Below are 22,392 nucleotides of genomic sequence, written 5' to 3'. Positions count from 1 at the left end.
CTTTTTAAATCCATTACTTCTGCTCATTGACTCTTCCACTAGCATTGTCACTAGCCTCCGTGTTGCACCAATGTCAAAATGCTACTGTTGTGTGTGTGTCTCTCTCAAAGAGTGTCTAATCTCTTGACAGGGTTAAAGCACTTATGACATGTCTAAAAAAAAAAAAAAAAAAAGTTTTGTACCTCAAACACACAGAAATAAGGGTTTCTGTTTTTCTTTATAGTTCTAGTTGTTTTGGCGCTTGTTCCATTTAGTTTTAAACTTTTGATGGTAGCGTTTATGAGTCTCTATAACTCTTAATATAGTGGCAGACATTTATTATAATATAATAAACATTCTACCTCTACCTAGTCATATCTTTCTGCAATATCATAAAATGTTTAAAGCTGTAACAGACATTTTACCACTGAAAATGATTTTGTTTAAATTTAACTTTGAAGGACAGGATACACGCTCTAATCAGAGGTGTATTCCACTGAATCAAGCATTGTTCTGTGTACTTGCCTTTAATGATATTTCTACTTATTTACTACCTCAGAAGTGACAGGCAACTGCTTATCTAACTGCAGAGAAAATGTCTAGGATTTCATGTTTTGTTTGATGTAGCTCCATAGTTTAATGAGAGTACCCTCTTTAGTATAATTTCAAGTGCAGGCTGTGTTCTGCTTCACTCATGTTAGTGCCGCTCCAGCCTGTAAATATAATTGTTACATGTAGTAAAGCATTTGCGGGATTCGGATCCTTTGGATTCAGAGTGGGCAACTCCTGAAATGAACATCACTGCCACTTTTGTTACACATCTTTAACTGAAACACTTTCAGTACTTTTGTGTCAGAATGTTTCAATGCTGTAGTTATTAATAGGGTTTGGTTGTATTTGACATTTTACCAAGACATTCAGTTAAATCATTCTTGTTTTTGCTGTTCTGAATGTACACACTGAAAGCTAAAAAAAAAAAAAAAAAAAAAAACTGTTAATGTTGTCGTGCTATCCTTACAGGAAGAATTACTACCTGTCATGTCAATAGGAACATTATACATGTTTCCTAATACATCCAAATTGCACCAATATGCTACAAACGTAGCGATTGACAACCAGTCTTTGGTTCAAGGTACTGTACTTACTACATGCAAGGATTTCAGGTATTATGTAACATCAGTATGTAACGTTTTAAGCATGTTCGCATTGTGTATATTGCTGGCGTTGTGGGCCAAAACCTACCTCCAAAATTGTCACTTTTCAGGAGATCCCAAAATGGTGTTTGTTCAACCATTAACATTGCATCTTCAAAGAGAGCAATACATTTCCAATACTTAAGATTGATCAATAATTCGTAAACATTAACAAAAGTATAATTTTTTGAAAAAAAATACCAAATTTGCTGAATTATGATTTATGAGGTTTTGGCTTCACACCAGCGAAATGACACTGGTCCATGGTCAAATGTGTGTAAACAACTTTAAAACTATGTTTACTTTTACCCAAGTAAAAACACAAGACATACCTCATTTTACATCTGTAATTGTGGAATACATTTAATGCATTTAAATTGAAATACTAATAGGTTGGCTGTGAACCAAGCGCTCTCCTTTTTTCTTAGTTGTTTGCATTATCACTCATAGCAATTAAGACCAAGAATGCAAGTTTTAATTGTTATTTTCTTGTTGTCTAAGAAAAACAAAATAAATATGTAGATTTACTCAAAGTTGCTGTGTTTTTAAATTGGAGCTGGAATGCTGAAAGATGGTCGAATAAACGGATTATGGACAAAATAGTGGGGTGTGAGAAAAACTGGTTTGTGCAGAAAAGAGGACGGGTGGAAGGAGAGAACATAATTGGAAAAAAAACTATGAAATATACTAACGTGGAAATTTACTAGCACTTATATGCAGTACTCGTTTTGATAATTTTGCCCAAAAACGAGTTACTTCCTCCATGTCACCCATGCCCACCCGCCACGCCCAACCAACCGGACTTTACCTCTCTATTTTGTTTTTTTGCAACACGTCGTCCTCTGCAGAGGTTGACAAACTAAATAGTACGTCTGTGTTAAAATGTGGGAGTAAAAGTAAAATATGTCAGACATTAAGTCAGTTTTATGGATGCTTAAAACATGCACTTAAGACAGTAACAAACTATTTGTACTTCGTTACTTCCCACTACTGCTAGTAGTTCATCCTCCGGAGCAGCAGGTGGCGGTATTTGCCTGTATGACTGGGAGCGCACAAACCCATCCCGGAAGAGGCAAGGGGGCGTCTGTGTCGGTGCAAGTGACATTATGCTGCAAGAGGCGTTGTATTTTGTTAGGACATTACTTTAGAACCCATAGTAGCTCTCGTCCGCACATTTTTTTTGTGTGATTCTGACGGCATTTTACACTGAACGTGAAGAATAGCGTTGTGTCCGTTTCCCTTGCGGGACGAGCTCGCTAACGCAACTAATTAGTTGACAGACGTTTATCTTTCGTAGTCACCGCTAAGAGACCAGGATGCAAGTGGATTATTTGTGAAGAGAGAGCCCTATCCACGGTAAGCCGAAATGGAAATGCAGTAGTGACGCAAATCAAGTTGTTGCTGGTTGCGGCTTGCCCTCTAAATAGTTACCGCGTTGACATGCTAGTTGGGCCTGATAAATTAACCGCAAATTACGCAACGACAATTTTCAACACGTGTGATTATAACCTAAACGTCAGACGAGTCCGCTCTGGTTGCACGACTAGCTCTCATCAAAGGTATGGCGTTAGGCACATTCATGTTTATTTGTCACGTGCAGCATTTGTTTGTGACGCTGCATATTTCCTTTCCACTCATTAACGTTTATATCGAATATTTGAAACTTTCCTTAAGAGTGATTGGTATAGGAGATAAAAAAGCGAATTAAATCCGTGGTTAACAAACTTGACAGGCTTTGTTTGGTTTAGGTTGGTGATGGTGGGGATGCAAAATTCTGGGAATTTTCAATGTTGCAAATACTCAATGGAAATCAACGAGAATTTATGGGAATTAACGAGTTATGGAAATACACGGGCATAAACATGTAATTTAAATTGAAGGTTGGCGCTTAATAAAGACTGTAAAAATAGTAGGGTCAATTTTAGTGTAATCCCAATTCCTGATCCTAACTAATGTAACTATTGTGTCATATAATAAGGACTGGATGAATTATACACCAGGATAGATGCTGTACCCAAAATACGACAGGGACATACTCTGTATGCAAAAGACAGGCTGAGACAGTACAAAGGACTTTGGGAAAGAGATGAACTCAGTCGTGCAAGCAGATTTCTGTAGCCATGTAGTGGAAGGGAAGAGATTCAGTAGTTCTGAAGCACTTGCACCTATTCCTTTCCTCAATATCTTCACATCCAACCATTCAGGAACACACAACAGGCTCACAAATGCGTGTGAGAGTAGAAAAATTGGTTGACATTGGAAAAACTTCACACTTCACCAACCTAATCTACTTACCGATAACTACGTTCGCTAAGTTCTTGGGTATTTGTAGCGTAGAGATGTTGGCGACTAGTGTTGTCACTATTTTTAGATCGGTTACAGCATAGAGTAGTTTAATAGTCTCATTAAAAAAATATATTTTGCGTTAAAGTGTATTACAAATGTATTTTTTTAACCTATTACTGTGTTGTTTGTTGTGTATGCTCTTAAATGAGCAAATAAAATTTCCCATAAAATATACTCCATCCAGTGCCATGTCTCTGGTTTTCCAACGGCCTAACACCAACGCAGTCCACAGCAAGAAGGATAAGAGACTAATGGCGGAGGTGAACGCGTCGCCACTGAAGCATTTTGTCACTGCAAAAAAGAAGATTAATGGGATCTTTGAACAGTTAGGAGCCTACATTAAGGAGAGTGCATCATTTCTGGAAGGTAACTTTGCTTACTTTGTCATTTTAGGACTACAATTACTTTTGAGTATTAAGAAACATAGCATTTAGAGGTTATCCAACTTAAAATATTTACAAGTGATGATGAAATTAGTTCAATGAAATAGTTGCGCTTCCCGAGTGGCAGCATGGTGGATAGTTAGTTGGATTTCGAATCTCTGTTCTGGTTATACCTGTGGAGTTTGCACGTTCTTCCTGTGCTTGTGTGGGGTTTCTGTGATTTCTCCCTCTCCCTCCCACATTACAAAACTATTTTTCCACAGGTATGAATGTAAGTGTGGTTGTCAATATGTGATTGCCTGGCAACCAGTCCAGGGCGTATCCTACCTCTCACTGAAAATTCGGCTGGGATACTACTCCAACCCACAGTCACCCTAAAGGATAAGCAGAATACAAAAACAAAACAAATCATGGATGCTGTAACCTTCAAAGTCAATTTCACTTTATTTACAGGTCGACCTGCAACTTAACATCTCTTCCTCTCTCTAAAAGATTAAAAAAACATGTTTCTATTGAGTTAAATAAAGGTTATAGGTCACATTAAATAATGGTGGAAAAAGTTTTGAATGATTTATCATGATCTCATTTATTTATATCACAAAACCCTCCAGATTAAACGGGGGTGTGCAGACTTTTTGTACCCACTGTACATTTTTGTGTAGAGTTTGTTTAAGATAGAAAAAGCTTTGCAAATGTTTTAGGGTTGTCTTTTCACCCTGTGAATAACATTCATTGCCCACTCTGCTAGATGCTCACAAAAATGGAGAGCTGGATCCAGTCACTACGCTAGAGCAGGTGCAGGAGGTTCGACGTTACCTTAGCAAGGTAGCGGGGATTGGAGAAGTGCTTGCGCGAAGGCATATGAAGGTGGTGTTCTTTGGCAGGTATGCGCCTCTTTTACCAAGTTCACATGGTGTCTTGGTTAATATATTTGCAGTAAATGCAATTCCAGATTCAAATTTGAATCCCTCCTGCTTCTTCTTAGAAATAAGTAATAAATAGCCGTGAGCGTATTTGGAAAAGTTGCTAAATATAGCAACCAAATCGCGAAGTTGGCAACACTGTTTGCCGTCATGTTGTTCTTGGAAGCTGTGTATGTCTGTCGGCTATCAACAATGGATGAACGTCAAATCTATTGTAATTCAATATTTTGTTACATTCTTTCTGCAAAACGATTGACTATTTAGGTCTAAATAAATAAAACAACTATGGGATTTAGTTATGCACATGCAAGATATATTTACATGGTGTTAGATTATAAGTGTTCTTAACTTTGACTCAGCATATGTATACTGGATGTCACATTTAAACATTTTGTGGCATGCAATTTTTAAATTTATTTTTAAACGGCTACATTTTTGTTCTCTAGGACCAGTAATGGGAAAAGCTCCGTCATCAATGCCATGCTGTGTGACAAGGTGCTGCCTTCAGGTATAGGACACACCACAAACTGTTTCCTGAGAGTGGAGGGAACGGATGGGAGTGAGGCTTTTATTCTCACTGAAGGTTCTGAGGAGAGGAAGAGCATTAAGGTCGGTACACCGGAGTGCTTTTTAGTTTTAATGCATGTGGGCATTGCGATCAAACTGCCTTCATGCAAGGATACTTTCATGTGTCAATATTTCCAGACGGTGAACCAACTGGCCCATGCGCTCCACCAGGATGTGGATCTGGAGGCAGGCAGCTTGGTCTGCGTCATGTGGCCTAAAGCCAAGTGTGCTTTGCTCAGGGATGATCTGGTCTTGTTGGACAGGTCAGGCATATATTATATTGGAGACCTACACCAGACAGATTTTGTGACGGTAGAATGTATGCACGGACAATTCTATGAGATGCAGAAATGAAAACAAAAAAAGCTCTCTATAAGCAGAATGGAAATACAAACTCAGTATGCATCAATTTCACTTTGTTGTTCTTTGTTTTAAAATTCAGTCCAGGTATTGACGTGACCACCGAACTGGACAGCTGGATCGACAAGTTCTGTTTGGATGCGGATGTGTTTGTACTTGTGGCAAACTCTGAGTCAACACTGATGCAGACGGTGAGATGTGACCAGATGATTGATAGAAGTATTTGAAGACACCGTCCGTCCGTCCATCCGTTTTAAGCGTGTCAACTTGTGTGCCTGCAGGAAAAGTCCTTTTTTCACAAAGTCAACGAACGCCTATCCAGTCCGAACATCTTCATCCTTAACAACCGTTGGGATGCCTCAGCGTCAGAACCTGAATACATGGATGAGGTTAGTCAGCTTTACTTGTTTTTAAATCATTCCACGTGTACAATATTTGGCAGTGATAAACAAAATGTATAAAAACGATATGGCCCCTAAATCCCAATACATTTTTTACCGCAAGGTGCGGCGACAACATATGGATCGCTGTACCAATTTCCTCGTGCATGAGTTAGGTGTTGTGGACCAAGCTCAGGCCAGTGACCGCATCTTCTTCGTCTCTGCCAAAGAGGTTCTCCAAGCACGTGTGCAGAAAGCTCAAGGAATGCCTGAAACAGGTGAGATTGGACAATCACTCACAAATCGGAAGATGCTCATTATTTTTCATTCACCTATTCAAGGTCATTTGCTTAACTTTGACTTGAACAATAAAACTGTCAAGGGGGAGCTGTCAAGAGGATCAATAGTTACTTGGTGATAAACATAAATCAATTAAATGAGAGACAATAAGTCCAACGATAACTGAGCGTGTTGTCTCGCGCAGCATGATTCTGTGTAAACTGTAGAGAGGTACCTTGATTTACGAGTGCCCCGCCTTTTGAGTTTTTAGCAAGTGTTTGAATTACAAGCAAGTGCTCGAGTGAAGTGAAAAGCAATCAACATTTTCCTCAAAAGCCAGGCCCAGAACCAGAGTCTCCCTTGTAATGCATTTTGTTGTTCTGTTTGTTTCAGGTGGAGCGCTTGCTGAGGGATTTCAAGCTAGAATGTTTGAGTTTCAGAACTTCGAGAGGCGATTTGAGGTAAGACTAAAATGTGTAACCACTTGGAATAATTTGGAAAACCTTCAATAGCCTTGTCAAATGGATTTGTAATGCATCTTTTTTTGTACTCCTTAAGCTGATCAATTTGAAGCTGGGTAATTTTGAAGCATCATAGTGATACAATCCATACCTTAGTTCTTTTAAATAGATTATTTATGTTATGTGTGGATTTAACGGGACTGTCATTGTCAGTACAGGGCCAAATGGCCCCCTTTTAGATGGATAAAAACAAGTGTTTTATTCATTTATTTTTTTCTACTTACAGTAATTTCTGGACTATAAGACGCTACTTTTTTCACTTGCATTCCACCCTGTGGCTAATACAAAGGTGAGGCTTATCCATCGGATCACAAGGGGGCGCCATATAAAGGAAGCGCAAAAGCGAACCAAACCAAGTGAGCCCAAATACAGCAGGAGAGACAGAATGAGAGCGAGACAATTTGTGCCCTTCATTATGGAAAAGAAAGTAGCGGGAACCTGGTGCGGTAACATTAAAACACCTGCAGCTTACAGTCGGGTGCGGCTTATATGTGTAACACACTCGAATATTCCCTAAATTTAGTCAGGTGCGCCTTATAGTCCCGAAATTACTGTGATTCATATTCCACAAATGAAATACCATACAATTTCTAACTTCCTCTTTAATTTGAGGCCACTTGCATTCCCTTGTGGAAGAAAAAACAGATACTAATCCAGAGCTCCTGAGTTAACTTCAAATGCATTTGTATTACCGGTAGTTAGTGATCAAGTTATTCGTGCCCTTTAATGTTTGCTGACATGTATTTGCTGATTTGCCGATTGTGTGTAGGAGTGCATCTCTCAGTCGGCGGTGAAGACAAAGTTTGAGCAGCATACGGTGCGAGCCAAGCAGATCTCTGAAGCTTTGCGGCACATCATGGATGCAGTACACATCGCTGCACAAGAGCAGAGGTCCGTTTGACATTACATAGCCCGCATCAGTAAACTTGGAATTGTGAAGAGTTAATTCTGCGACCTATGTTAAATTGTCAAATGTAGGTATTGATGATAGCATAACAACAGGTCCTAGTATTCCCAGGACGTCTTGTACTGTCTTGTGTCCTCACTTGATGGAAATGGTGTTCTTTTGAGACTTGCACAACAATACCACCATGCTTAAATAACCCTTATGCTCTGAAATGTGTATACTTGTAGGGTCTACTGTCTCGAGACCAAAGAGGACCGTCAGGACCGACTGGAGTTTATAGACAAGCAGTTGGATCTGCTGACTATGGACTGTAAGACCAGGATCAAGAAAATCACAGAAGAAGTGGAGAGACAGGTGAGCATCAACATGCTTTCAACGCTCTAAGGTACTTGGAAAATGTTGACCTACCTTTGACAGAATTTACTTAGTGGACCACATTTGTCTTACTATGATGAAGTTGTTGTTGTTGTTGTTGTTTTTTTAAACACACCATTATTCAAATGGTGAGTGTTTCTATTTCATGGAGCGGAAGTAATATAACCCAAATTCCCTGCTTTTCTCCAGGTGTCTAATTGCATGGCAGAAGAAATCAGGAAGCTCCACGTTCTGGTGGATGATTTTCACATGGACTTCCATCCATCACAAGTGGTTCTCAAGGCCTACAAGAAAGTGAGTTTTTCAGCACATTTTCAGCATAATTCTTTGTTGGTGTTCCTGAAAAGAGAGAGCATGAATAACCCGTGGTCTGCTGTGTCTCCAGAGGATTGGTAAACAGTAAACACACATCTTTTTCTCCAACTCTAGGGCAGTACAATAAATTCAATGTCGATACTAATTGAGCATGGTGCAGCACATCTTGTTAGAAATGTGCTAATTAAAATTTGTTCCCCATTTTATCTGCTAGGAGCTCCATCGGCACATCGAAGAGTGTCTGGGCAAGAACATGTCAGACAGGTGCTCCACCACAATCGCCACTGCTCTTCAGACGACACAGGCAGATATGATAGGTAATTGTCATACTAGAGTATAAAATGTATTTTTGAACTTATCCATTGGTCTCAATTGGAATTTTGTTTGCGTTGCATTTAGCACGTATTTGCTATATACTGAGTCATTAGCAAAAATGTTGATCACATGTAGTTGAACTTTGGGGAAATATTTGTGCAAGGGAATACGTATTTTGTGTGATATAGAAAAGAGCACTGTACTGAATGTGAAGGCTTAATGCATCCCATACTGTACATGGATGTACAAGGAATACACTGTGTATGTCATCTCTGACCGATAAATGACATCAATTGTTCCTACAGAGGGTCTGAAGCCTCTTCTCCCCAACCAAGCCAGAGAGCAGGCAGACAAGCTGGTTCCCCGCCAGTGTTTCAGTCTTAGTTATGACCTGGCTTGTGACAAGCTTTGCAGTGACTTTCAGGAGGATATCAGCTTTCACTTCTCTTTGGGCTGGACAATGCTGGTCAACCGCTTTTTGGGGCCCAAGAACACTCGACGGGCCCTCATGGGATACAGTGAGCAGGTAACTAACTACGGTACATACAGTCAGTGGAATCTGCAACAGGAAGGTCCTGTATATTATAAATAACTATGACCACAAACTGCATAAAAATAAAAAAAAATCCCCCAAAATTTCCAATTCCAATTTTTGATACATATTTAATGTATTGTAACTTACAAGGTGACTGTCACGTTCCAGTGCTGGTTAGATTCAGTAGCTCTCGACTTTGGGGCCATTATGTTCAGTCATCTTTCAATAAAAGGATTGGCCTGCAGGAGGAGCACTTCATAAAGTGGCATCTGGCGCGCACAATTTGGACTCATGTCTTCTTTTCTTTTTTTTCTCACCACTGGACAGCGGTGAAGACTGATCTTTCATCTTTTCCTCCCAGGCACTTAAAGTCGTCATGGCAGTAACAAAAGACCAGTTGTGGTCTTTGTAATCATTTACTTTACACTTTCTAATAATGATGAACTAAAATAATCTACATTGTCTGCATTTGAGCAGGTACAAGAAAATTCGTCTTGTTGCTTGTTTATAAATGACAGTTATGGCCTCTATCTGACTGCTGTAAGAATTGGCAGCATTTGGTGGATCCTGTGTTCACAACAACTTTTTGCACAGGTTTTCATGCTACCATCTGTCTGTCGTGTTTTATATCCAGCCATCCATTTTCTACAAAGTGTGTCAATGGTATTTTTAGTTTTTTTCTTTATTTCTTCTTTCCAATGAAGGTTGCTCAAATATTGCCATGTCAAGATGTGCCACTTGTAATCATCTTGACATGGCAATATTGATGTACAAGCACCTTTTGATTTAGTTGAAGCAAAGTATTATTTAAATGTGGACACTATTGAAAAAACATATTTACAGTTTTTACATTTGTTTCCACAGGGTGTTTTTTGTACATTGTAAGGTCACTTACTGTTTTTTTTGCACCAAAACATTGTGACCATTAAACTAGAAACACATTCAAATTTACCTCTGTGAGCAATGGAGTCAGGTTATTTTAACTCTGTCTAGACAGCATTAGTGGAAACAACACAAAAAACAATGATGTTTACTTTAGTTGCATGTTTTATTGTCTATTAATCCAGCGTTTTACTACCCACTCTTCAAATATTCCAAAACAAGAGTCCTGCCTGCTGATTGATGGAACCCCTTTTCGTGAATACAAATGCAACCACTAAATTATAGTCATAGACAGCGTTAAAAAACATTGAATTTGTAAAAAATTACCATTAGAGGGGGGTCATATCTGACCAACTTGTTAAACTTGTGAATACCCCTCTTCCAGATCCCTCGAACTTTGGCCCTTACTCCTGTCAGTGCCAGCATGCCTCCATTCCCTCAAAATTCCATGACCCAAGAGGAACTGATGGTCTCCATGGTGACTGGACTTGCCTCTGTCACTTCCCGGACCTCCATGGGTGTCCTTGTAGTTGGTGGTGTGGTGAGGACACATTTTCTCAATACTAATCGGAATGATTAATCGCAAGTTAGTTGTGGTTAATCATGTGTGTTAAATTAACGACTACTCGCGGGGGAGAGGGACTAATGGCCAAAAGTGATTAGAATTGCCTTATTAATGGTTTTCCCTTTTAAATCATTACTCAATCATAAGGAAAGTTTAAACTGATGTATGATAAATTAAGTTAAAATGTTAATCCACAAACTATAATAAAGAATGATCCCAAAATACTTGCACTGAATTTTAAGTGTAGTGTAAGTAGGAGGAAACCGTATTTAAACTAGGGGTGTCTAGTAATAATTTTTTTAACTCGTAATTACTCTCATAACTTCAGTATTTAACTTACGATTAATCACAAATTTTATATCTGTTCTAACTGTACAATAAAATCTTTGTTTCTAATTTTTCATACTCTTGTTAACATAAAAGTGAAAACAATTGTTAAACCAATAGAAATATGGCTGCATCTTTTATTTATTGATACAGTAATTTCATAATTCATAAAATTTAGTTAAAGTTAAATATATGTATTATACTGTAAAAAACAACAAGTGCATTATTGATTTGTGTTGCAGTAATTTTTCTGCCACTCGATGGCAATATTGCATTTGTAAGACATTGGTGACAATGCAGGGCATTTTTCTTTTCATATTAAGACAGGAGTGTCAAACATACATCCCGTGGGTCGGATCAGGCCTGCAAAGGGGTTGGTGGGGGGAGATGGGAGATGATTTTGTAAAATAAAATTAATAGTCGGACCAATTAATCAGCCGGCCACAATCAAAACGTATAAATTTGTAACTTCACAAGCAATCTTGAGATGAGCAATGTAACTTGTACATGGAATTGTGCTGCATGTCATTATTTTACTCACAACCCTAAAGTTACGTTTGTTTAAAAAAAAAAATTCATAAACCGATATAAACGTGTTCAATACAACACAAATTAAATTACTGGTAACATAAACACATATGACAAGGATTAACGTCCTTATAAGTTCATTACCTGCCCCACACAATGCATTCTGGGTGCAAAGTGTTGCCGTTTTATTTGCTTTGGTGTTATTTTATGGAACAATATAATTAGAGTTGAGCCCCATAATGTAGGGCTGGCCCACAAATAGCGGAAATCTGTTTAGAATTGACGCCAATTGTTTTAAAGTTGTATACCATGATTTTACCGATCCGGCCTGCTTGGTCATATATTTTCCTCCATGTGGCCCTTGAGCTAATATGAGTTTGGCACGCCTGTATTAAGAGCTATCTAATCTTTGACACGAAGTAACTTGTGAAATTCTGCCCGTTTAAAATTGTAAAATACAACTTAACCCCCATCCCACAAATATTTGCATTATTATTCAATTTATTACTGCAAAATGTTGACGTGGACGTGTCTGCTGTGTTGTCTGGAATTCCCCCAGTACAGGCTTTCCAAGTAAGAAAAATTAGGAACTTTAAATGAACTCAAAATGAATGCACTCAATTTGACACCCCTAATTTGAACACTTTGCAATTTAATATCTGCATAAAATGTACAGTCATTTCCAGACTATTGATTTGCAAGGCTCTGCGTCAAAATGGCTGTCGTGGCGTGTGTGTGTGCGCAGATCTGGAAGGCTGTGGGCTGGCGACTGATTGCTCTGTCCGTGGGTCTCTACGGGCTCCTCTTTATCTACGAGCGCCTCACCTGGACCACAAAGGCCAAAGAGCGTGCGTTCAAGAGACAGTTTGTCGACTACGCCAGTGAGAAGTTGCAGCTCATCGTCAGCTACACCGGATCCAACTGCAGTCACCAAGTCCAGCAGTGAGCATTTACACGTGCAGGCAGCACTTTTTAAACGTGTGCTTTAAATTCATTTTTTTTTTTTAACCATTCTTTGTGATCTTGTGTGTGTGTGTGTGTGTGTGTGTGTGTGTGTGTGTGTGTGTGTGTGTGTGTGTGTGTGTGTGTGTGTGTGTGTGTGTGTGTGTGTGTGTGTGTGTGTGTGTGTGTGTGTGTGGACATCAGAGAGCTTGCCGGGGTGTTTGCTCAGCTCTGCCAGCAGGTGGACGTGACTCGGCAGAATCTCGAAGATGAGATCACGGACATGAACGGCAAGATTGAGCTGTTGGATGCCATGCAGAGCAAAGCTAAGCTGCTACGGTAAGAAGCGCCGTGTGTACGTAGGAAACACCAGAGGAGGTGCGCATGTGACGTATGACATCATCAGGGTTGAAAATAGGTGAAAGGTGTGCTGCAGTTCTTGACCCTTGGGGTGTTTTGATTAAATAATCGCGTACACTTGAGAACTGTTTTAATTCTTGCATTTTAGCGTAAGGTTTGGCATCAGATTTATATTGACGTCATCTAACTGTGTCGCACCAGAGGAGGCCGGCAATTAAGTGTAATACAGGTTATTGACCAGTGCGGGTTATGTGCCACAAAAGCTCTGATGTATTATTTAGTGGGGTCTGCTTCTATACTGGCTGAAAAGACCAAATGTTGATGCTAATCCACCGTCTCATTACCCGTGTGTGTTTTGTTGTTAGGAACAAGGCGGGCTGGCTGGACAGTGAGCTCAACATGTTCACCCAGCAGTACCTTCACCAAAGCAAGTGAAAGTGACACGCCACAACATAACTGGATCTTTGGGCATATGTGCTCAAAATGTTTGCCTCTTGACCGAACTGTGTAACAACGGGTGCCCGTCTGATTTCGATTCTTTGAGGTATACACCAAAATGATGCGTGATATGAGTTTGAGTGTATTTGGCAAATGTGATGCCCCCCCTTTTTTTTTTTTTCCTCCAAAGTTGCTTTTGCTCCGTCAATCTATTTCAGAAGCATGCAGAAAGTTATTTAAGGAGTTGTTATTAGCTTGGGGTACAATTAGGTAGGAAGTTTAAAATGAAAATGATGAAATTGAACACAAAAAAAGGGAGCTCCGTGTCATCATGCCACTATGCGACTTAAATGGCAAGTAAGTATCAATGAGGTAAAAAGGGTTCATCTAATAGTCACTGCTGTTAAAGGGCAACGTAGAATAATCCTTGATATTATGCTTATGACATCTGCTGTGCTTTCTTTGCTATGTATGAAGAAGTTAAAATCCATTTATTTATTTATTTTAGACCATTGGGCCTTTTGGACCACTTGAAATGAATGCAGACACTTTCAGTTTCAATGAACTTTTGAAGTTTACCATTTTGAAGAAGAATGAGGAATTTCAGACTCAATTCACGTTTTACATCCAAAATGTTGTCTTTACTGAGAAGTCTGAAACGAATAAACATATCATTTGACCACAACAATTGACGCTTCTATACAAGAATGAAAGAACAAGTAAATGTATAACTTTTGTGTATTTTAAACCTTAAATGAGGAATTTCATGGTTAACATTAAAAACATCGTTTTAACCATTACAGAAGCATAAAAGAAGATTTAGGTAATGCTGTTAATTTATGGCACCTGTGGATAACTTGCATTGAGTGGTGGTCTCCTAAATTTCTTAAGAACGGTATAGATTTATTTGGAGTGTCTCCTTTACCTTTTGGGCTTCTTTTGCAATTCCAAGGCAATGTTAAAGTCGAGGGGGGGAAAAAAATCAATTAGAGCTTAAGTGACATGGCAACATTTTGCCCCACATTTCATCTGTCTGTTTATGCAAAGGTAGTTGGACAGTGGACAGATAGAATGTCTGTCTTCTTGCACATGTGGTCTTCCCCACTGGATTCTTAAAAATGGGATTCCAACTGTTGTTTTGCTCTTGTGTATATAGCAAGTTGTATTCCTTGTATTTAAACATGTTGGAAGTGTGAAATGATATGGCACATAGCTACAGGATTTTGTGCACAATTAAAGAAATGACACTAAGACGTTTGTATCAGTGCAGTTGAATGGTTAGTGGTGGTGTTGCACACCTGAAGCAAATCTGCAGTTGCTCAGCACGTTCACATTATTTGCAGTGTAAGTTTAACTTTGATTTTTAACTTTGTTTTTTTTAACTTCACTGAATGCGCTAGCATAATTCAAGATTAAAGCTCCAGGATATTTGGGCTCAAATCAAAAATGTCAATTAAGGCAGTAGAAATAGCTGATTGGTTATTGTTGTAATGTTATGTGTAGTTAACCCCGCCCCATGATTAATTCCTTTTGCCAAATTGAAGGTGATTTTTTCCCCTTCGTGATATATATTAATTTGTTTTTCATCAGCTTTTAAAAACTTAATTTCCTTGATCTTTGTTAGACTATTTTGAGTAAATTTAATATTTTGTAAAGGATACTAATAGACCGAAACGTTATCATTAACGATCCTGTATTGAGGAATTTATTATTTTGCCAAAATTGTATGAATCTTGTAGCACCTCTTCGTCTTTCCACATTATCTAATAAAAAAATTATTAGGTGGGCCGAGTTAGAAACCGCGTTTCTAATAGTGACTGCACAAACCAAATTATTTATTTTTTTAAATCCCAGCGACTGTACACACAATTAACAATGTGGTATTCATAGGGTATAGTATAATGTATGTTTGCACATGAATTACAAGAGCATGGACGCTATGATCGCAAAACTCAAGATTCACTGTTTTTCTTTTTAACTCATTCACTGCCATTGACAACTATAGACGTCAAAAATTCATTTGAACAATTTCTATTTAACATTTTTGAAAACCTAGATTTTTTTTAACATTTAGAACAGATATAAAATTTGTGATTAATTGTGAGTTAACTAGTGAAGTGAAGATTAATTACAATTACAAATTTTAATCACCTGATGCCCTTCATTCTTAATCTTTTCTTTAAAAAAGAAAATAAAATATTTTTATTATTTATTATTTTATTATCAGGCGATAAAAATTGCATGCAATAAATTACAATTACAAATTTTAATCGCCTGATGCCCCTAATTTTTTATATTTTTTTCTTAAAAAATTAATAATTAAAAGATTATTTTATTTTTTAAAGGAAAGATTATTAGAAATTAGGGGCATCAGGCGATTAAAATTTGTAATTGTAATTAATTAAATGCAATTTTTATCGCCTGATAATAAAATAATAAATAAATAAGATTTTATTATTTTATTTTTTAAAGAAAAGATTATTCAAAATGAAGGGCATCAGGCGATTAAAATTTGTAATTGTAATTAATCGCATGACTTCACTAGTTAACTCACGATTAATCACAAATCTGTTCTAATACAATAAAAAAATCTAGGTTTTCATACTCTTGTTAACAAAAGTGGGGGAAATGTTAAACTAATAGAAATAGTTAGAATGAAATTTTCTATATTTTTCTATAATGGCAGTGAATGAGTTAAAGACAAAAAGGGTTTGTTTACCTTTACTAGTTTCGGAGTTCTGAATTAGAAGACAAGATGTCCTTCTGTGCAGGTATTTTTGCCATGATGTGCATGCCGCTTTCTTGCAAATAACAATTGGTCAGGCTGTCAGTGCAGCTTCAGTGAGCTTTTACATGTCTTAGCCATTTCTTTCCATTCATATCCCTACAAAGAACCCCATTCACAGGCACACGCACGCATACAAAAAAACATTAGAATGGAAACAGACAAGTGATCCAATCATTTCAAAATGGGGACTTGCCTACAAATATTTTGTCCGTTTTTAATCACACCTCACAGTTAGCTGAGTGAAATAACTTGTAAGGAACTTGTGAATGTCTTGGTTTCATGGTGGCACTTTTTAATGCTTGTGGATTTTTTTAGAATTTTGTTTACATGTCAAGGATATTCCTTTAATGCATACAGCAGATATGCTAAAATGCTTAACAGTGCAAGTCATGATCTTGTGTCAACACCATATGTACAAAACATACAAGAATGAGCATTGTCTCTGAAAAACTAAAATATCGAATAAGTTATATACTGGGCAGTGTTAAAGATTTGTTAGAATACCTTGTAAAGTTTGCCACACAATTCATGAACAGCATTGGCAATTACCATTATTTGTAATGGTCTCTAATGGTTAATACACCAGTTTAATGCTAAAAAATGGTTTTAATTGTCCATTACTTTTAGAGCTACTGTTTTTCCATAAAAAAAAGAAGAAAAACGGGGAAAAATAGTGAACCACATTACTTCCTGATTAAGATGTCATTTGCTTGCTTTCCTGAAGAGGAAAATTTGTTTTAGTGGTTAAAGGTTATGCTTCATTCATTTCAGTCCTCTCAGAGAGGCCCAGTGAATTGGCTCCAATTTGGGTATCAAAATAGGATTTCAGTTTGAATGTCCTTCCGCCTGTGTAAAATTGTAAAACATCGAGAGCTGACGGAAAATTACGGTGAAAACAAACAGCGTATTGTATTGTTTTTGCCTGTGAATGGCATACAAACCAGGCAGATTGCTAAAGTAGTCAAATGACATTTTGAAAATCAAAAATAATCCTCACAAATGAAATTACAATGATCTCAAATCCAATGCTTTTCATTGAGCAGAGAGATTTCTTTCACCGAATTGACCGCCATTTTCACTTGTGACATAACCTCGGACTTGTCAGTACATGTGTATAGGCCTATTTACATAATTCTATTCAGATTAACAGTCATAACATTTTAAAAGTGAGGCAAAGTGTGAAAGAAAACATCAGGATTTAGTGACTGAAATACATTTTTTGAAAATATTTTTCAAAAACAGGTTTGCGATTAGTTGTGGCAAATGTTAGCCAATAGCCACAAATTTTCACAGCAACAATGTTAGCATTCATGTAGCCGGTCTTTTGAATAGGGTCCTTTAGCTAACTCTAAACTACGTTGTTTTCAAAGCTACAACTGACACATAGATAACTGTCTTGAATGTACAATGGCACAAACCTCTATTTAATAGCTTTGCTTTTGTCATTTCATCTTTTTGAAGCGGTTGTGTCAGTTAATTTTTCTGTAGTGGCGCCACATTAGCCTTTTAATTATATGCTTTGTAGCTACATAAAAGGGCGGTCAAAGTAATTCTTTGATGTTTAAAATTATATTTGACATTACAAAAAAAGAAAAACGGACCAAAACAAGTCATATAATACAAACATTGTACCAAATGGACCAAATGTATCTCGTGCAGACTCGACATGTTATTCAACAAATCAGCAGCTTGCTCGTCATCATGCTAGCCACTAATACTCCTGTGAAAAATTGCTGGATGAATAGACGCTTCACACATCTATTTAGCAAACAAAATGCATCTTGCATGGTGGATATGCGTTGCCCGATCAACAGAATGGCAACATTGATCCTGGAGGTGGCCCTCAGCCTCATGAAGGTCCCATGGTCTGCTGGCCTTGTGAGCTTTTCTTGTTCCTGCTCTAATCGCCTGTGAAAAAACAAGTTAGCGATGCTTTAAACAGCAGAGACAGTAAAAAAAAAAACAACAAAAAAAAAAGAATGTTTCCGCAGCCTCGCCTGCAAATGTTAGACATCTTTATTTTTGTGATTCGCTTTGGCTTTAGAAGGACTTGATTTGTTAACTAATGCTAAATTGAGCAGCGTCACAAAGTTGGGCTAATCCTCTACTCACAAATGTAGCACATGTACTGATTAATTTCTTCCTTAACCTCTGAGCTCACACGCAACTTGAGGCTACGACGCAAAAAATATTTACCCCAATGCTTGGCGCACACATTGGGTTTTGTTCAGGGAAGCTGTGAAAGGCCCCTGCAAAGCAAAGCAACATGTTTGTGTCGTAAACGGCCAATAATCTTGATTACTGAGATTTGGTTACAGTGGCCAAAGCTGTCAATGACACCCCACAATTTATAATTGAAGTTTGAAATTGTATCAGGGGTAAAACATGACCTCCATTTAAAATGGCTGAGCTAATGTTTGTTTTTCACTTGATTAGCAATCTCCATGCTTGCCGATGCGCTATATGGACCACCCTATGTGACACAACAGCAGAAGAAAACATCGTAATAGAGGAGATCTTAGACCATTTTGAAAAGAAAACAAGCAGGTCAGGACAACAAAAACAACAAAAACTACAAACTGATAAAGAAAAATGACCGGTTGGATCACATTTGAAGTTTATGAAAGTTGTGAATTGAACTTGTTTGCTGGTTTGAGTAAGGACAAGTGGTCACGCGGCACCAGAAGACATGCACAGTTAGGACCATGCGTACTGTTTTTCACGAGATTGTTTTCATGTATGTGTTTTTCAGTGTTTACTGTAATTATGACTTTATTATTAGCGTTAGTAATTTAGCATACTTAGCGGGTTCCCAGTACGAGGTACTTGTACATTCAAATACATTCAAATATTGAACACGCATGTCAGGACAGACAGGCATAACGAGTTTGCACTCTAAGGTGAGGGATAAGAAACCAAAATATCATACAGGGAGGCCGAAGCAGATTTTCGAAACCCTGAACTTCAGAACTGTAAGGCAGATGTGCTGACCACACAGTGCTGCAAGGCCCAAAATAAAAATGGCCATAGTATTGTGATGCAAATAGATGAAAGATTAAGATCTGGTTTTGATGACAGTTGGGAGTGAATTGAAAATAGCAATGGGACATGAACAGAGCCTTGGGGGATACCGCAATTCAGCTGAGATGTTGAGAATGATGGGTTTCCAATAAGCAACATGGAAAGTGCTCTTGGACAGAGCCCTCAATTCCAATTTGGACATAAGTTACATGGCGCTGTTGTGGTTCATGTTGCAAAACACGGTTGTGTTAACGCAAATACCAATTAAAAGCCGGTTTTGCAGATCAATCCCCCTTTTCATGGCCTGGCCACCATTTAAGTGTTGCCAATCCAAATGTTCACGGTAAAAAGGGGCCTCCTACTTTCAAGTGGTTCAAGCAGACTATTTTCTTTTTGACATTCGTCATGGCAACCCTCATCGAAGCGATTATAAGAACAGGCCTATCACATGATGTGGACGACAATGTGTAAGACTTGAGGACATGGTGGACTGTTGACTCCTACCATTTTTATCTTGTTGATTACCAGTGGCAACACATAAACCTGGCTGTGAGTTTTTGAATTGTGCGTTTCCAATAATATATTGAAGTTGAACCATCTAAAGTAGACACGGCGCTGACACAGAGTGTTCATTTTATTTTTGTGACTGAGCAATGTCTGCTTTATTGCGTCACAAGTGCTTTTGCTAAATAGTGCATACTGCACCCCCCCCCCCCCCTCAAAAGTACTGTAACAGTGAGGCCCATTTCTGATAAAACATTGCAGGGGTTTTTTTCCTAGAAGATGACAAGCAATCAACATTTCTGGTTCCGTTATGTTCTGATTCATGGGCTGTGCATTCGTCTCATTAATCCATAAAACTTCATTACAGATCTTTTTTTGGACTTGTCTCCATTTATTTTTAGCAAATGAGCCGGCCTTCCTCTTCTTCCTTTGCATCTTCTGATTTGGCCTCAGTACTTTTGTTCATGGGGTCTTCTGCCAATAGCTGACCTTCATTTGTGCCATCTAGTTGATGTTCCAGATGTTATCAACTCATTCCGTGCCATTGACGGCTATAGATGTCATAAATTAATTTGAACAATTTCTATTAGTTTCAATTTTCCCCCCACTTTTGTTAACAAGAGTATGAAAACTTAGAATTTTTTGTGTGGGTGCATTTAGAACAGATATAAAATTTGTGATTAATCTTGAGTTAACTAGTAAAGTCATGCGATTAATTATGCCCAAAAAAAGTATCACCTGACACCCATAATTTTTTAATAATCTTTTTTTTTTTAATAAATAAATAAAATAATTATAATATTTTTTTTCCCAATTTTTAATAATATTTTTCTTTTTCTTTTTATAGAAAAGGTTATAAAAAATTAGGGGCATCAGGCAATTACCATTTTAATCGTAATTAATCGCATGACTTCACTAGTTAACTCAAGATTAATCACAAATTTTGTCTGTTCTAAATAAAATATAAAAAGTCTAGGTTTTCATACTTTTGTCAACAAAAGTGGGAAAAATGTTAAACTAATAGAAATAGTTCAAATGAATTTTGACGTCTGTAGCCATCAATGGCAGTGAATGAGTTAAAGAGAATTAAAATGGTTCTGTCGTCAACTGCTGTTGTCTTCCTTGACATACTCATCTCAAGGGCCTCCGCTATTCACGGAAAAACCCATCTCGTCGTGATCTTCTGTAACGAGGGGAAAAAGTCGTATTTGTTTTTTGACAGCATTTATGATCATTATTGTATTACAGCGTCTTAATTAACAAACATCACAACTAGATTTCCGTGTGTTTTGTCTATGGAAATTGTGCCTTCGCACACTCCATCGCGCCATTTCCAGCTCATCCAATCGCAAACCTAACAGCAAATGTGTTCGATTTATGATTGTCAGTCAGCAGGAGTGAAAATGGCGGCGCCCAAGTCTGCGGCTACTTTGGCCATCAATAATTTTGCCAAACTAGGACTAAAGACAACATCAAAATCGGAGGAATCCGTAACTGCACCTCAGCGGAACATCGCTTTAACCAAACTATTAGCACCAGTTTGCGATGGATCCAGTGGTTTGGGGTCAGTAAACCCCTTTCTAGCGCTAACTGCAACAGTCACACAGACTCAGCAACCCAAGAAGCAGCAGTTTCTCTCCAGCACATGCCAAAGTCAATTCAAGGGAAGAAACACATTTACGTAAATTTTTTTTGCCAAAATGAAAAAAAAAAGTAGACACTTTATTTGAATTAGTGAGCCACATAAAATGACACCCCCTGTGCTCTTTTCTGTACAGTGGTGAGCTAGATGGCAAGTTGTCGCTTCATTCACAATCAAGTACAGTGGTGCCTTGAGATGTGAGTTTAATTTGTTCAGTGACCATGCTCGTAAGTAAAAATGCTCCTATCTCCAAACGTTCTCCCCATTGAAATGAACGCAGGTGACGTCAATCCCCAAAACTTGATGTGCTTTTTAATTAGAAAATATCGCTCTACAAAAATAAATAAATAAATAAATAAATACATACATACATACATACATACATAAACAAACAAACAAAAAACAAACAAAAAACAAACAAAAAACAAACAAATAAATAAATGCGTACGTACGTCAACAAACAAACAAACACATAAATAAATAAATAAATAAAAGTTTTGCTGCTCCGAATGTTTGCTCCTTGGCCAGACATATCGCTGGCGTCAGGGCCAAAACCTCATAAGTCACAATTTGGCAATGTCATATTTTTTCAAAAATCTATACTATTGGTTAGTCCACAGGTGTGGGAGTCATTTTTACTAATTACTAGTGCTGTCAAAGTTAAAGCATTCACTGATTAATTAATCACAAAAAATGATCGCATTAATCATGAATTAACACAGATTAATCGCGCTATTAATTTTGACCATAGATGATCCTTTAGCGCATAGGTGTCAAACTCCTGCAGGTTTTGAAGGTTTCCCTCTTCCAACACAAGCTGATTCCAATCAGCAGGACCGTTATCAGGCTTATGCAGAGCTTGCTGATGAGCTGATCATATATCAGCTGTATTGGAGAACGGAAACATCCAAAACCTGCAGGTTCCATCCCTCGAGGACTGGAGTTTGACCCCCATGCTTTAGCGTGACAGCGGATGGCTACGTTAAAGGTAGCGCAGGTCTTGTTTGAGCAATAAAC

General features: G+C 37.9%; 1 protein-coding gene across 1 annotated transcript; it reads left to right on the top strand.

Annotated features, from left to right (window-relative positions):
* Positions 1-2,228: 2,228 nt before the first annotated feature.
* On the top strand, positions 2,229-14,671 carry mfn2 (mitofusin 2). The gene is made up of 18 exons (XM_086069573.1): positions 2,229-2,528; positions 3,703-3,884; positions 4,650-4,785; positions 5,271-5,433; positions 5,530-5,654; positions 5,834-5,942; positions 6,033-6,140; positions 6,256-6,409; positions 6,804-6,871; positions 7,701-7,822; positions 8,066-8,192; positions 8,403-8,507; positions 8,743-8,845; positions 9,149-9,369; positions 10,646-10,801; positions 12,426-12,622; positions 12,827-12,961; positions 13,348-14,671. Exons 2-18 carry the CDS (start codon positions 3,707-3,709, stop codon positions 13,415-13,417), a joined length of 2,277 nt encoding a protein of 758 aa, XP_085925699.1. The 5' UTR covers positions 2,229-2,528; positions 3,703-3,706; the 3' UTR covers positions 13,418-14,671.
* The last annotated feature ends 7,721 nt before the right edge of the window (positions 14,672-22,392 follow it).

Source organism: Leptonotus elevatus, chromosome 2 (genome assembly GCF_054856555.1).
Source record: "Leptonotus elevatus isolate MCC_2025b chromosome 2, RoL_Lele_1.0, whole genome shotgun sequence".
Lineage (NCBI taxonomy): Eukaryota > Metazoa > Chordata > Actinopteri > Syngnathiformes > Syngnathidae > Leptonotus > Leptonotus elevatus.
Note: the sequence above shows the minus strand (reverse complement) of the source record. Positions and strands in the feature narration are given on the sequence as shown.